The 16,004-nt window shown below is 39.1% G+C and overlaps 1 protein-coding gene across 3 annotated transcripts in view; it reads right to left on the bottom strand.

The window, feature by feature from the left end:
- Positions 1-16,004, bottom strand: part of CROT (carnitine O-octanoyltransferase) — a 61,205-nt gene that overhangs the window by 10,562 nt on the left and 34,639 nt on the right. For all 3 annotated transcript variants that reach the window (XM_027539861.1, XM_027539859.1, XM_027539860.1), the window contains exons 11-13: positions 13,962-14,045; positions 13,773-13,880; positions 13,416-13,546 (exon numbers count right to left, since the gene is read on the bottom strand). In XM_027539861.1, the coding sequence (XP_027395662.1) occupies positions 13,416-13,546; positions 13,773-13,880; positions 13,962-14,045 (323 nt within the window). The remainder of the gene's footprint in view (positions 1-13,415; positions 13,547-13,772; positions 13,881-13,961; positions 14,046-16,004) is intronic.

Raw genomic sequence — 16,004 nt, 5'->3', positions numbered from 1 at the left:
AACACATAAGACCTACAGAATACATAGCAAAAGGGCAGAATTCTCCCTCATCAGTAATTATCTTAAATATAAATATATTAAACTCTGCAAAGGTAGAGATTGGCAAAATGAACAAAATCACAGTCTATATACTATCCTCAAGAGATTTGCTTTAGATATGAAAACAGTTCAGTCACTCAGTCGTGTCTGACTCTTTGCGACCCCATGAACCACAGTATGCCAGGCCTCCCTGTCCATCACCAACCCCAGAGTTCACCCAAACCCATGTCCATTGTGTCGGTGATGCCATCCAACCATCTCATCCTCCGTCATCCCCTTCTCTTCCTGCCCCTAATCCCTCCCAGCATCAGGGTCTTTTCAAATGAGTCAGCTCTCCACATCAGGTGGCCAAAGTATTGGAGTTTCAGCTTCAACATCAGTCCCTCCAATGAACACCAAGGACTGATCACCTTTAGGATGAACTGGTTGGATCTCCTTGCAGTCCAAGGGACTCTCTCATCCAACTCTCACATCCATACATGACCACTGGAAAAACCATAGCCTTGACTAGATGGACCTTTGTTGGCAAAGTAATGTCTCTGCTTTTTAATATGCTATCTAGGTTGGTCATAACTTTCCTTCCAAGGAGTAAGCGTCTTTTAATTTCATGGCTGCAGGCACCATCTGTAGTGATTTTGGAGCCCAGAAAAATAAAGTCAGCCACTGTTTCCACTGTTTCCCCATCTATTTTCCATGAAGCGATGGGACTAGATGCCGTGATCTTCGTTTTCTGAATGTTGAGCTTTAAGCCAACTTTTTCACTCTCCACTTTCACTTTCATCAAGAGGCTTTTTTTTAGTTCCTCTTCACTTTCTGCCAGAAGGGTGGTGTCATCTGCATATGTGAGGTTATTGATATTTCTCCCGGCAATCTTGATTCCAGCTTGCGCTTCCTCCAGCCCAGCGTTTCTCATGATGTACTCTGCATACAAGTTAAATAAGCAGGGTGAAAATATACAGCCTTGACATACTCCTTTTCCTATTTGGAACCAGTCTGTTGTTCCATGTCCAGTTCTGACTGTTGCTTCCTGACCTGCATATAGGTTTCTCAAGAGGCAGGTCAGGTGGTCTGGTATTCCCATCTCTTGAATTTTCCACAGTTTATTGTGATCCACACAGTCAAAGGCTTTGGCATAGTCAATAAAGCAGAAAGAGATGTTTTTCTGGAACTCTCTTGCTTTTTCCATGATTCAGCGGATGTTGGCAATTTGATCTCTGGTTCCTGTGCCTTTTCTAAATCCAGCTTGAACATCTGGAAGTTCATGGTTCACATATTGCTAAAGACTGGCTTGGAGAATTTTGAGCATTACTTTACTAGCATGTGAGATGAGTACAACTGTGCAGTAGTTTGAGCATTCTTTGGCATTGCCTCTCTTAGGGATTGGAATGAAAACTGACCTTTTCCAGTCCTGCGACCACTGCTGAGTTTTCCAAATGTGCTGACATATTGAGTGCAGCACTTTCACAGCATCATCTTTTAGAATTTGAAATAGCTCAACTGGAATTCTATCGCCTCCACTAGCTTTGTTTGTAGTGATGCTTCCTAAGGCCCACCTGACTTCACATTAGGTTAAAAATAAAAGGATGAAAAAAATGGTACCCAAAAGAGCTGGAGTGGCTACAGATTTTTTTTTCTATTTGGAGTGGCAGTATTATTATCAGACAAACTGTATTTTAAGTGAAAAGCTGAATGAGACAAACAGGACATTATGTACTGGTGAAAGATATAACTCATCAAGACATAACAACTATAAAAATGTATGTACCCAACAAGAGAGTTCGAAGATACATGAAGCAAACTCTAACAGAATTGAAAATAAAACTAGACAGCTCTACAACAACAGTCACAGACTTCAATATCGAACTTTCAATAATGGATAAAACATGTAGACATAAGATCAACAAGGAAACAGAAGCCTTGAACAACACTGTTCAAGCCTTGAACAACAACTACACCCAAAAGACAGTGGCTCAAAGGTAAAGCATCCACCTGCAATGCAGAGATACAGGTTCAGTCCCTCGGCTGGGAAGATCCCCTGGAGAAGGGCATGGCAACCCACTCCAGTATTCTTGCCTGGAGAAACCTATGGACAGAGAAGCCTGGTGGGCTACAGTCCATAGGGTCACAAAGAGTCAGACACAACTGAAACAATTTAGCATGCACGTGTGCAAAAGACAGAATGAGAATAAGCCACTAATAGTAGAATATAAATTCTTTTCAAGTACACATGGAACATTCACCAGGATAGCCATATATTAGGGCACAGAATAACTCAATAAATTTAAAAAGACTGGAACCATACCAAGTATCTTCTTCAATGACAATAGGATGAAGCTAAAAAGCAACAGAAGAAAAACTGAAAAATTCACATATATGTAGAAATAAAACAACACACTCTTAACCAACTGGTTGGGAAGAAATCACAAGGTATATCAGAAAACACACTGAGATAAATGAAAAGCAGAACAGAACTTACCAAAATTTATAGAATGAAGCAAAAGCACTGTTCAGAGGGAAATTCATGGCTCTAAATATTTATATTAAAGAAGAAAATCTCAAATCAGTAAATTAACTGCACACATTAAGGAATTAGGAAAAAGAAGAGCCAACTAGACCCAAAGCCAGCAAAAAAACAAATTAAGATCACAGTAGAGATAAACAAAATACAGATATGAAAAACAAAGAAAGTGAACTAAACCAAAAGTTGATTCTTTGTAAAGATAAACCAAATTGACAAGCTTTTAGCTGTACTGACTAGAAAAAAGGGAGAAGACATCAATTATTACAATAAACTATGAAACAGAGGGCATCACTACTGACTTTACAGAAATAAAAAAAGCACCACAAGAGAACATTTTGAACAACCATTTACAATAAACTGGATGAAGTAAAGTGAAGTCGCTCAGTCGTGTCCAACTGTTTGTGACCCCATGGACTGTAGCCTATCAGGCTCTTCTGTCCATGGGATTTTTCAGGCAAGAGTGCTGGAGTGAATTGCCATTTCCTTCTCCAGGGGATCTTCCCAACCCAGGAATTAAACCCAGGTCTCCCGCATTGCAGGCAGACACTTTACCGTCTGAGCCACAGACAAATTCTGAGGAATACACAAATGACCAAATCTAACTCAAGAGAAAATAGAAATACGACTGGACGTGTAACAAGTAATGAGATGAATCAGCAATCAGAAACCTCCCTACAAAGTTAAGTTCTGGATCAGATGGCTTTACTGATGAATTCTAAATTAAAAAAAAATCAACCACTAATCCTTCTCAAATCCTTCCAAAAACACTAGAGAGGAGGGATCATTTCCTTACTCATAAAATGAGACCAGCATTACCCTGATACCAAAATTAGGCAAAAACACTGTAAGAATAGACACTACAGACTGATATTCCTTATGTCCGAAATCCAAATATTATCACTCAGTCACATCTGACTCTTTGTGACCCCATGAACTGCAGCCTGCCAGGCTCCTATGTCTATGGGATTCTCTAGGCAAGAATACTGGAGTAGATTGCCATTTCCTCCTCCAGAGGATCTTCCTGACCAAGGGATCAAACCCATGTCTCCTATGTCTCCTGCATTGCAGGTGGACTGTTTACATGCTGAGCCATCAGGGAATAGATGCAAAAATCCTCTCCAATTTACTAGAAAATTGAATTTAACAGCAGATTAAAAGGATGATACAGTAAGTCTCCTACATATGAACCTTCAAGGTGCCAACTTTCAAAGATGTGAACGTGTGTTCACATCAATCATGTAAGTTAGTTCACGTGTCTGGTGTACACTGTCATGAGCATGCATCCTCTGCAAGTGGTCGTTCAAACTGCCCTCCATCTCCTATTGCTGATGAACCTTCAGCTCCACCATCTCCCCATCTCTGCCTCCTCCAGTCAGTAATTCTTCTTGTTCACTCAATGCCAGCCTCCATATGCCAGCTGTTGTACTGTACTACTGTATTCTTCAAGGTACCGTAAGATTAAACGTTTTATTTTTTGTGTTTGTTTTTTATATATTATTTGTGTGAAATATATAAACCTACTACAGTACAGTACTATACAGTTGACTATGTTAGTTGGGTACCTAGGCTAACTTTGTTGGTGTTACTAACAAACCGGACTCACAAATGAGCACTCAGAACAGAACTCATTTGTATGTAGGGATCTCACTGTACACCATGACCAAGTAGGATTTATCCCAGTAATGCAAGGATGGTGCAACATAGGAAATCAATGTAATACACTACATTAACAGAATGAAGAAAAAGACCTACATGATAATCACAATTGATACAGCAACAGCTTTTTATAAAATCTCGTACTCTCCCATAATAAAAAGTGAACAAAGGAATTTCCTCAATATGATAAAGACTTATGAAAAACCCACAGTTAACATGATACTCAGTGGTGGAAAACCAAAAATTTCCCAGCTAAGATTAATAATAAGATAAGGATGCCTGCTTCTGCCAATTCTATTCAACATAGTACTGGCTGTTCTGGCTATAAAGAAAGAAATAAAAGGCATCCAAATCAGAAAGGAAAAACTGAAGCTATCTCTATTCACAGATACCTGGTCTTACACATGGAAAATGCTAAAGAATCTACAAAAAAATTGTTGGAGCTAATAAATGAATTCAGTTTTTTCACGGTATGAAGTCAACATGCAAACATCACTTGCATTTCTATACACTAGCAATAAGTAATCTGAAAAGTAAATCAAGAAAACAATTTACAATAGCATCATAAAGAACACTTAGGACTAAGTTTACCCAAGGAGACAAAAAGACATGTACACTGAAAACTAGAGAAGCCCGTGCAATGAGACGTCCGTGGACAAGGGGAGGAGCGAAGATGACGGAGGAGTAGGAAGGGAGACTACTTTCTCCCCCACAAATTCATCAAAAGAACATTTAAACGCTGAGTAAATTGCACAAAACAACTTCTGAATGCCGGCAGAGGACATCAGGCACCCAGAAAAGCAGCCCATTGTCTTGGAAAGGAGATAGGAAAAAATATAAAAGACAAAAAAAGAGACAAAAGAGGGAGGGATGGAGCTCCATTCTGGGAAGGGAGTCTTAAAAAGAGAGAAGTTTCCAAACACCAGGAAACACTCACTGCCGAGTCTGTGGAGAGCCTTGGAAGCACAGAGGGCAACATAACAGGGAGGAAAAATAAATAAATAATTAAAACCCACAGATTACGAGCCCAGCGGTAACTCCCCCAGCACAGAAGCAGCGCAGACGCCTGCACCCGCCACTAGCAAGTGGGGGCTGGGCAGGGAGGCGCGAGCTGCATCACTTAGAATAAGGACCTGGCCTGAATGCCCTGAGCGCTATCTGAGCGAACTAACTTGGGCTAGCAAACCAGACGGTGGGATAACTACCACGGGAAAAGCCAGCCCTAACCTAAGACACCGCCAGGCCCGCGCACGGAACAAAGGACTGAACAGAGATAGCCGGCTGCAGACCATCCCCCTCTGGTGACAGGCAGCCAGAGTTGGAAGGGGGCAATCGCAGCCCCAGAGAGACATGATCTACAAAACTGTAAGCAGGCTTCTTTGCTAACTAAGACTTCTTGGGGTTCTGGACGGTCAACATTCACCTGAGAATGTGCGCCGGTTGTACACCCAGAAAACTAAGCGGCAGGGATGGCGGAGGCGATAAGTCGCAGCGACTGCGCTCACCAAACACCTCATTACCTGAGCTGCTCGGACCTGGGAAGGGCACAAAACGCAGGCCCAACTGAGTCTGTGCCTCTGAGGACTACCCGAGCGCCTGAACCTGAGCGGCTTAGACCTGGGAGGTGCATGCAGCCCAGGGCTGCCCTTGGACGGTTCCCGGGGGAGCAACCTAGAGCCTGAGCAGTGTGGGCAGGAAGGGCACACGCGCCGTGAGCGAGGGCAAACCCAGTGTGGCTGAGGCACTGCGAGCACATGCCAGTGTTATTTCTTTGCAGCGTCCCTCCCTCCCCACAGCGCGACTGAACAAGTGAGCCTAAAGAAAAAAAAAAAAAAAGTGTCCACCACCGCCCCCTTTGTGTCAGGGTGGAAATCAGACACTGAAGAGACCAGCAAACACAAGAAGCTAAAACAGAGGGAACCCCCTGGGAAGCAACAGGTGCAATAGATTAAAACCCTGTCATTAGTACCAACTACACAGGAAGGGCCCTATAGATCTTGAGAAATATAAGCCGGACCAAGGAACTAGCCGAAAATGAACTGACCCCACTCACACTGCCCACAACACCACCAGAGAAAGTCCTAGATATATTTTTACTATTTTTACGACCATTTTTTTTTTTTTAATTTTTAAAAAATTTTAAGTCCTCTATTACTCCTTTAATTTTCACTTTTATAACCCACTATTACTTTGCAAAAAAAAAGACCCTATTTTTTAAAAAGCAAACTTCATATATATTTTTTTAATAATTTTTGTGACTTTTTTTTTCCTCTTTTTTTTTTCTTCTTTAACATTGTATTTTTGAAATTCCAAACTCTACTCTAGATTTTTAATTTTTTCTTTTTGGTATTTGTTATCAATTTTGTACCTATATTTTTTTTATAATTTTTGTGACTTTGTTTTTTTTTTCTTTTTCTCTTTCTTCTTCTTCTTCTTTTCTTTAACATTGTATTTTCAAAATTCCAAACTCTACTCTAGATTTTTAATTTTTGCTTTTTGGTATTTGTTATCAATTTTGTACCTTTAAGAACCCAATCTTCAGTATCCATTTTTACTTGGGAGCGAGATTACTGGCTTGACTGCTCTCTCCCCCTTTGGACTCTCCTTTTTCTCCACCGGTCGCCTGTGTCTCCTCCCTAACCCCTCTCTGCTCTACCCAACTTTGTGAATTTCTGTGTGTTCCAGATGGTGGAGAACACTTAGGGAACTGATTACTGGCTGGATCTGTCTCTCTCCTTTTCATTCCCCTCTTTTATCCTCCTGGCCACCTCTGTATCCTTCCTCCCTCTTCTCTTCTCTGTATAACTCCGTGAACATCTCTGAGCGGTCCAGTTGTGGAGTGCACGTAAGGAAGTGATTACACGCTAGCCTGCTCTCTCCTCTACTGATTCCACCTCATCTCATTCGGGTCACCTCTAACTCCCTCCTCCCTCTTCTCTTCTCCATGTAATTCTGTGAACCTCTCTGGGTGTCCCTCACTGTGGAGAAACTTTTCATCTTTAACCTAGATGTTTTATCAATGGTGCTGCATAGAAGGAGAAGTTTTGAGACTACTGTAAAAATAAGACTGAAAACCGGAAGCAGGAGGCTTAAGTCCAAACCCTGACTCCAGGGAACTCCTGACTCCAGGGAACATTAATTGACAGGAGCTCATCAAACGCCTCCATACCTACACTGAAACCAAGCACCACCCAAGGGCCAACAAGTTCCAGAGCAAGACATACCATGCAAATTCTCCAGCAACACAGGAACACAGCCCTGAGCTTCAAGATACAGGCTGCCCAAAGTTACTACAAAACCATAGACATCTCATAACTCATTACTGGACACTTCATTGCACTCCAGAGAGAAGAAATCCAGCTCCACCCACCAGAACACCGACACAAGCTTCCCTAACCAAGAAACCTTGACAAGCCACCTGTACAAACCCACCCACAGTGAGGAAACGCCACAATAAAGAGAACTCCACAAACTGCCAGAATACAGAAAGGACACCCCAAACTCAGCAATATAAACAAGATGAAGAGACAGAGGAATACCCAGCAGGTAAAGGAACAGGATAAATGCCCCCCAAACCAAACAAAAGAGGAAGAGATAGGGAATCTACCTGATAAAGAATTCCGAATAATGATAGTGAAAATGATCCAAAATCTTGAAATCAAAATGGAATCACAGATAAATAGCCTGGAGACAAGGATTGAGAAGATGCGAGAAAGGTTTAACAAGGACCTAGAAGAAATAAAAAAGAGTCAATATATAATAAATAATGCAATAAATGAGATCAAAAACACTTTGGAGGCAACAAATGGTAGAATAACAGAGGCAGAAGATAGGATTAGTGAATTAGAAGATAGAATGGTAGAAATAAATGAATCAGAGAGGAAAAATGAAAAACGAATTAAATGAGGACAATCTCAGAGACCTCCAGGACAATATTAAATGCTACAACATTCGAATCATAGGAGTCCCAGAAGAAGACAACAAAAAGAAAGACCATGAGAAAATACTTGAGATAATAGTTGAAAACTTCCCTAAAATGGGGAAGGAAATAATCACCCAAGTCCAAGAAACCCAGAGAGTCCCAAACAGGATACACCCAAGGCGAAACACCCCAAGACACATATTAATCAAATTAACAAAGATCAAACACAAAGAACAAATATTAAAAGCAGCAAGGGAAAAAACAACAAATATCACACAAGGGAATTCCCATAAGGATAACAGCTGATCTTTCAATAGAAACTCTTCAAGCCAGGAGGGAATGGCAAGACATACTTAAAGTGATGAAAGAAAAAAGCCTACAGCCCAGATTACTGTACCCAGCAAGGATCTCATTCATATATGAAGGAGAAATCAAAAGCTTTACAGACAAGCAAAAGCTGAGAGAATTCAGCACCACCAAACTAGCTCTCCAACAAATACTAAAGGATATTCTCTAGACAGGAAACACAAAAAGGGTGTATAAACTCAAACCCAAAACAATAAAGTAAATGGCAACGGGATCATATTTATCAATAATTACTTTAAACGTAAATGGGTTGAATGCCCCAACCAAAAGACAAAGACTGGCTGAATGGATACAAAAACAAGACCCCTATATATGTTGTCTACAAGAGACCCACCTCAAAACAGGGGACACATAAAGACTGAAAGTGAAGGGCTGGAAAAAGATTTTCCATGCAAATAGGGACCAAAAGAAAGCAGGAGTAGCAATACTCATATCAGATAAAATAGACTTTAAAACAAAGGCTGTGAAAAGAGACAAAGAAAGTCACTACATAATGATCAAAGGATCAATCCAAGAAGAAGATATAACAATTTATAAATATATATGCACCCAACATAATAGCACTGCAATATGTAAGACAAATGCTAACAAGTATGAAAGGGGAAATTAACAATAACACAATAATAGTGGGAGACTTTAATACCCCACTCACACCTATGGATAGATCAACTAAACAGAAAATTAACAAGGAAACACAAACGTTAAACGATACAATAGACCAGTTAGACCTAATTGATATCTACAGGACATTTCACCCCAAAACAATGAATTTCACCTTTTTCTCAAGCAGACACGGAACCTTCTCCAGGACAGATCACATCCTGGGCCATAAATCTAGCCTTGGTAAATTCAAAAAAATTGAAATCATTCCAAGCATCTTTTCTGACCACAATGCAGTAAGATTAGATCTCAATTATGGGAGAAAAATTATTAAAAATTCCAACATATGGATGCTGAACAACACGCTGCTGAATAACCAACAAATCACAGAAGAAATCAAAAAAGAAATCAAAATTTCCATAGAAACAAATGAAAATGAAAACACAACAACCCAAAACCTATGGGACACTGTAAAAGCAGTCCTAAGGGGAAAGTTCGTAGCAATACAGGCATACCTCAAGAAACAAGAAAAAAGTCAAATAAATAACCTAACTCTACACCTAAAGCAACTAGAAAAGAAAGAAATGAAGAACCCCAGGGTTAGTAGAAGGAAAGAAATCTTAAAAATTAGGGCAGAAATAAATGCAAAAGGAACAAAAGAGACCATAGCAAAAGTCAACAAAGCCAAAAGCTGGTTCTTTGAAAGGATAAATAAAATTGACAAACCATTAGCCAGACTCATCAAGAAACAAAGGGAGAAAAATCAAATCAATAAAATTAGAAATGAAAATGGAGAGATCACAACAGACAACACAGAAATACAAAGGATCATAAGAGACTATTATCAGCAATTATATGCCAATAAAATGGACAACGTGGAAGAAATGGACAAATTCTTAGAAAATTACAACTTTCCAAAACTGGACCAGGAAGAAACAGAAAATCTTAACAGACCCATCACAAGCATGGCAAATTGAAACTGTAATCAGAAATCTTCCAGCAAACAAAAGCCCAGGTCCAGATGGCTTCACAGCTGAATTCTACCAAAAATTTAGAGAAGAGCTAACACCTATCCTACTCAAACTCTTCCAAAAATTTCAGAGGAAGGTAAACTTCCAAACTCATTCTACGAGGCCACCATCACCCTAATATCAAAACCTGACAAAGATGCCACAAAAAAAGAAAACTACAGGCCAATATCACTGATGAACATAGATGCAAAAATCCTTAACAAAATTCTAGCAATCAGAATCCAACAACACATTAAAAAGATCATACACCATGACCAAGTGGGTTTATCCCAGGGATGCAAAGATTCTTCAATATCCACAAATCAATCAATGTAATACACCACATTAACAAATTGAAAAATAAAAACCCTATGATTATCTCAATAGATGCAGAGAAAGCCTTTGACAAAATACAACATCCATTTATGTTAAAAAAACTCTCCAGAAAGCAGGAATAGAAGGAAAATACCTCAACATAATAAAAGCTATATATGACAAACCCACAGCAAACATTATCCTCAATGGTGAAAAACTGACAGCATTTCCCCTAAAGTCAGGAACAAGACAAGGGTGCCCACTCTCACCACTACTATTCAACATAGTTTTGGAAGTTTTGGCCACAGCAATCAGAGCAGAAAAAGAAATAAAAGGAATCCAAATTGGAAAAGAAGAAGTAAAACTCTCACTGTTTGCAGATGAATGATCCTCTACATAGAAAACCCTAAAGACTCCACCAGAAAATTACTAGAACTAATCAATGAATATAGTAAAGTTACAGGATATAAAATCAACACACAGAAATCCCTTGCATTCCTATATACTAATAATGAGAAAATAGAAAGAGAAATTAAGGAAGCAATTCCATTCACCGTTGCAATGAAAAGAAGAAAATACTTAGGAATATATCTACCTAAAGAAACTAAAGACCTATATATAGAAAATTATAAAACACTGGTGAAATAAATCAAAAAGGATACTAATAGATGGAGGAATATACCATGTTCATGGATTGGAAGAATCAATATAGTGAAAATGAGTATACTACCCAAAGCAATTTATAGATTCAATGCAATTCCTATCAAGCTACCAATGGTATTCTTCACAGAGCTAGAACAAATAATTTCACAATTTGTATGGAAATACAAAAAACCTCAAATAGCCAAAGCGATCTTGAGAAAGAAGAATGGAACTGGAGGAATCAACCTGCCTGACTTTAGGCTCTACTACAAAGCCACACTCATCAAGACAGTGTGGTATGGGCACAAAGACAGAAATATAGATCAATGGAACAAAATAGAAAGCCCAGAGATAAATCCACGCACATATGGACACCTTATCTTTGACAAAGGAGGCAAGAATATACAATGGATTAAAGACAATCTCTTTAACAAGTGGTGCTGGGAAAACTGGTCAACCACTTGTAAAAGAATGAAACTAGAACACTTTCTAACACCATACACAAAAATAAACTCAAAATGGATTAGAGATCTAAACGTAAGACCAGAAACTATAAAACTCCTAGAGGAGAACATAGGCAAAACACTCTCTGACATACATCACAGCAGGATCCTCTATGACCCACCTCCCAGAATATTGGAAATGAAAGCAAAAATAAACAAATGGGACCTAATTAAACTTAAAAGCTTCGGCACATCAAAGGAAACTATAAGCAAGGTGAAAAGACAAACTTCAGAATGGGAGAAAATAATAGCAAATGAAGCAACTGACAAACAACTAATCTCAAAAATATACAAGCAACTCCTGTAGCTCAATTCCAGAAAAATAAATGACCCAATCAAAACATGGGCCAAAGAACTAAATAGACATTTCTCCACAGAAGACATACAGATGGCTAACAAACACATGAAAAGATGCTCAATATCACTCATTATCAGAGAAATGCAAATCAAAACCACTATGAGGTACCATTTCACGCCAGTCAGAATGGCTGCAATCCAAGTCTACAAGCAATAAATGCTGGAGAGGGTGTGGAGAAAAGGGAACCCTCTTACACTGTTGGTGGGAATGCAAACTAGTACAGCCACTATGGAGAACAGTGTGGGGATTCCTTAAAAAACTGGAAATAGAACTGCCTTATGACCCAGCAATCCCACTGCTGGGCATACACACCGAGGAAACCAGAAGGGAAAGAGACACGTGTACCCCAATGTTCATTGCAGCACTGTTTATAATAGCCAGGACATGGAAGCAACCTAGATGTCCATCAGCAGATGAATGGATAAGAAAGCTGTGGTACATATACACAATGGAGTATTACTCAGCCATTAAAAAGAATACATTTGAATCAGTTCTAATGAGGTGGATGAAACTGGAGCCTATTATACAGAGTGAAGTGAGCCAGAAAGAAAAACACCAATACAAATAGTATACTAACACATATATATGGAATTTAGAAAGATGGTAACAATAACCCTGTATACGAGGCAGCAAAAGAGACACTGATGTATAGAACAGTTTTTTGGACACTGTGGGAGAGGGAGAGGGTGGGATGATTTGGGAGAATGGCATTGAAACATGTATAATATCATATACGAAATGAGTCGCCAGTCCAGGCTCGATGCACGATACTGGATGCTTGGGGCTGGTGCACTGGGACGACCCAGAGGGATGGTATGGGGAGGGAGGAGGCAGGAGGGTTCACGATGGGGAACACATGTATACCTGTGGCGGATTCATGTTGATATATGGCAAAACCAATACAATATTGTAAAGTTAAAAAATAAAAAAAAAAGTCCATGGACAGCAACGAAGAGTAGCTGCCGCTCTGTGCAGCTAAAGAGAGCCCATGCACAACAATGAACACCCAGCTCAACCAAAGATAAATAAATTTTAAAAACATAAAGTACATATTCTCAGATAAAATTTTAAAAAGATCAAGACACTTCCACTTCTGCTTAGGATGTAGAAAGTCACAAAATACCATCTCTCTTATCCTAAAAATGAGTAAAGACTAGATTCCATAAAACTGTATCTTTTCATGAACCCATTTGAAAACAGGCTTCAAGAAAACCAAGTGATCTGAATTTCAAAGCATGGCAAACCTCTGTAAGATGAGAACAGGTACTTCAAAAGTATCAAGGTAATGAAAAACAAGGAAAGACTGTCAAAGCGTCACAGACGGAAACCTAACAACACTGCTGATGAAAGTACAAATTAAGGCACAGTGCCAAGTGGGGAAAAAACCTCAGAGGAAACACTGGGGAGTTACAGTAGAACAGCTAGAGTAGAGATATCCCCTTCGGCCTCTAGACTCTGAAAATGGAGAAGGATTGGTCCTCACCGTCCATGAAGTCTGTAATAGGCCAACTGAAGTGCCAGCTGAATAAATGTATCAGGGTGAAGCTGCTTCTCCTTGGTTAGCTTTTTGCCAAAAGACGTAAAGGCATATACCACAAGCTGGAGATCGGACACCTAACAAACAGAATTAAATGGGAAGAGTGAACATATACCCAAGGAGAATACCCCCAAAGATAACCAAATTATCATTAGCATTAAATGAATAAAACAGAAATAAAGGTATTAAAAGCTATAACTTCTGAATGTTTTATGCCATCATATGTGGATGATAGCCAAATATTCATACACAGTAGTTAAAAGATAAAGTATTAACTATCAAAGAGAAAAGTGAAAAATCTACCTGCTTGAAATACTGGGCCTTAGCTTGGTTGATGTCATTTAATACTTTTTCATCCACAGTGAAAACAAGCTCCTCTGGAACCGGTATATCCCGTACTTTTTCTGAGCCCTGAAAATACGGAAAACTTAAAAATACTGTATCTATAAAAATATGAGGCGAAAAGGGAGGAAATCATTTTTTCTAACATACCTTCCATCTTCCTTCATTCTCAAGAATGTTCTCATCAACATAATAGCAGACTTTTACCAGAACCATTGCATCAAAAGGAGCATGCTAAAATGAAACCATACAAGATTTTGAATACTTTATGTAAGTTAAGACTTGACCCAGTATTTTATTTTCATTTTTGCCCCACTCTTAACACACAAGAGCAGAATTCTCATATGCCTCAACTCATAATGATAACGATAGGGATATTCTACAGTATAGTAAGTAATTGATGTATTTTATTTTCTGAGAAAGAACAAATATTTAAAGTCAGAAGCACCTAATCAGGGCTCTTGAAGTAATGGGAAGGGATGTAAAGTAAATATGAATCATAAAGAGAAAACAATGCTATTTGTACTGGAAGTTAAAAGAGGTTCAGGGTGAACACATAGGGTTCAGGATGGGGAACACATGTATACCTGTGGCGGATTAACTTTGATATTTGGCAAAACTAATACAATTATGCAAAGTTCAAAAATAAAATAAAATAAAAAAAAGAGGTATACACATATACCTATACAATGGTAAAATGTTAAGGAATGGTGAGAGCACTGTGAAAAAGCAGATGGAGCTGCCAGTGACAGCACAGGTAACAAGACTCACCGGTCATGGACAAACCCTTTTCTAACTGCATCTCACAACTGCACAGTATTCTGTAGCTTTACAACGAATTTTCACAGACATTGCATATATTATTTCACTGAGACAATAGTGTTAAAATGCAGCCAGTAAGAAGAGCAATATTGAAGTGCCAATACTTTGGCTACCTGATGCAAAGAGCTGACTCACTGGAAAATACCCTGATGCTGGGAAAGACTGAGGGCAGGAGGAGAAGGGGGTGACAGAGGATGATATGGTTGGATGGCATCACTGATTCAATGGACATGAGTTTGAGCAAACTCTGGGAGAGAGTGAAGGACAGGGAAGCCTTGCATGCTATAGTCCATGGGGTTGCAAAGAGTTGGACATGACTGAGCAACTGAACAACAACAAACACGATCTCCACAAAACCCTCTAACAAAGAGAAGACAAAACAGTTGAAGCCAGGATTTTAAATCCAGAGAGGGAAATGTGATTATGTAGTCCAAACCACATATTCTAGTACCAACATAAGAGAGCAGCAACATGACTCTAGATTAAGAGCAAGTTAACTTTACAGTATATATGCTTTAGTAATAATGTTTTATATTAGGTTAAATAGTATTTTCAGTAATCATCTTGGGTTGCAAGAGTAACCTACATGGAATTTTGAAAGCCTATTATCTAGTGAAGACCATCAGATCAATTTTATAAATATATGGGGGATAATGCATACACATAAAATGTGTCCACACACTTTACTGAAAGAAAGCATCTCAGTTGTACAAAGACACGTGCTCATTATAAGACCAATATTTTCATCCCAAAATAGAAAATATGATTAAAATTACCTTCTCCTGAATTTGAGCAAACCGCAGGATATTGCTGCCATCAGTAAAAATCAAAGTAGTACAAGGTGGTAATTTTAGGGGGCTGGGAGTGAGGGAGGAAAGCAAGAAGATAAACTCTTGATGATGGGAGTAACTTGACCCTTACATAACAATGTAACACTCGATTTGGACAATTTAACACACAGTGAAACAAAACTCTTAAAATGAAAGTACCAAGTAAACACTAGAAAAATATAAATGCAAACAAACCAGAAGAGAGAGCAGGCAGAGGGGAAAAATGGTTATGAATAATATTAAGCTCAGTTTTAGAATGTGGAGACAGGAAGAGACTGTTAGGAGGATGAAGGCAATGTGAGATGAGCATGAAAAAGAGGGACATCCTCTGCATCCGACAAGTCAAGGAGAGATGGAAGGAAGAAGCCAGAAGGTTGTTAACTACTTTACAAAGCACAGTTTCCAGGGAACAGTGAGGCTATCAACCAGACTGAGGTGGTTAAGAAGAATCAAACAAGGAGCCAAAGAGAAAAAAGCTGAGGCAATTAACAAGAAATCTTTTGTCAACAGGGGACTCTTAAGGAAGAAGAAAGACAATTGT

This window comes from Bos indicus x Bos taurus, chromosome 4 (assembly GCF_003369695.1).
Source record: "Bos indicus x Bos taurus breed Angus x Brahman F1 hybrid chromosome 4, Bos_hybrid_MaternalHap_v2.0, whole genome shotgun sequence".
Classification (NCBI taxonomy): Eukaryota; Metazoa; Chordata; class Mammalia; order Artiodactyla; family Bovidae; genus Bos; species Bos indicus x Bos taurus.
This window is presented reverse-complemented; position numbering and strand designations above follow the sequence as displayed.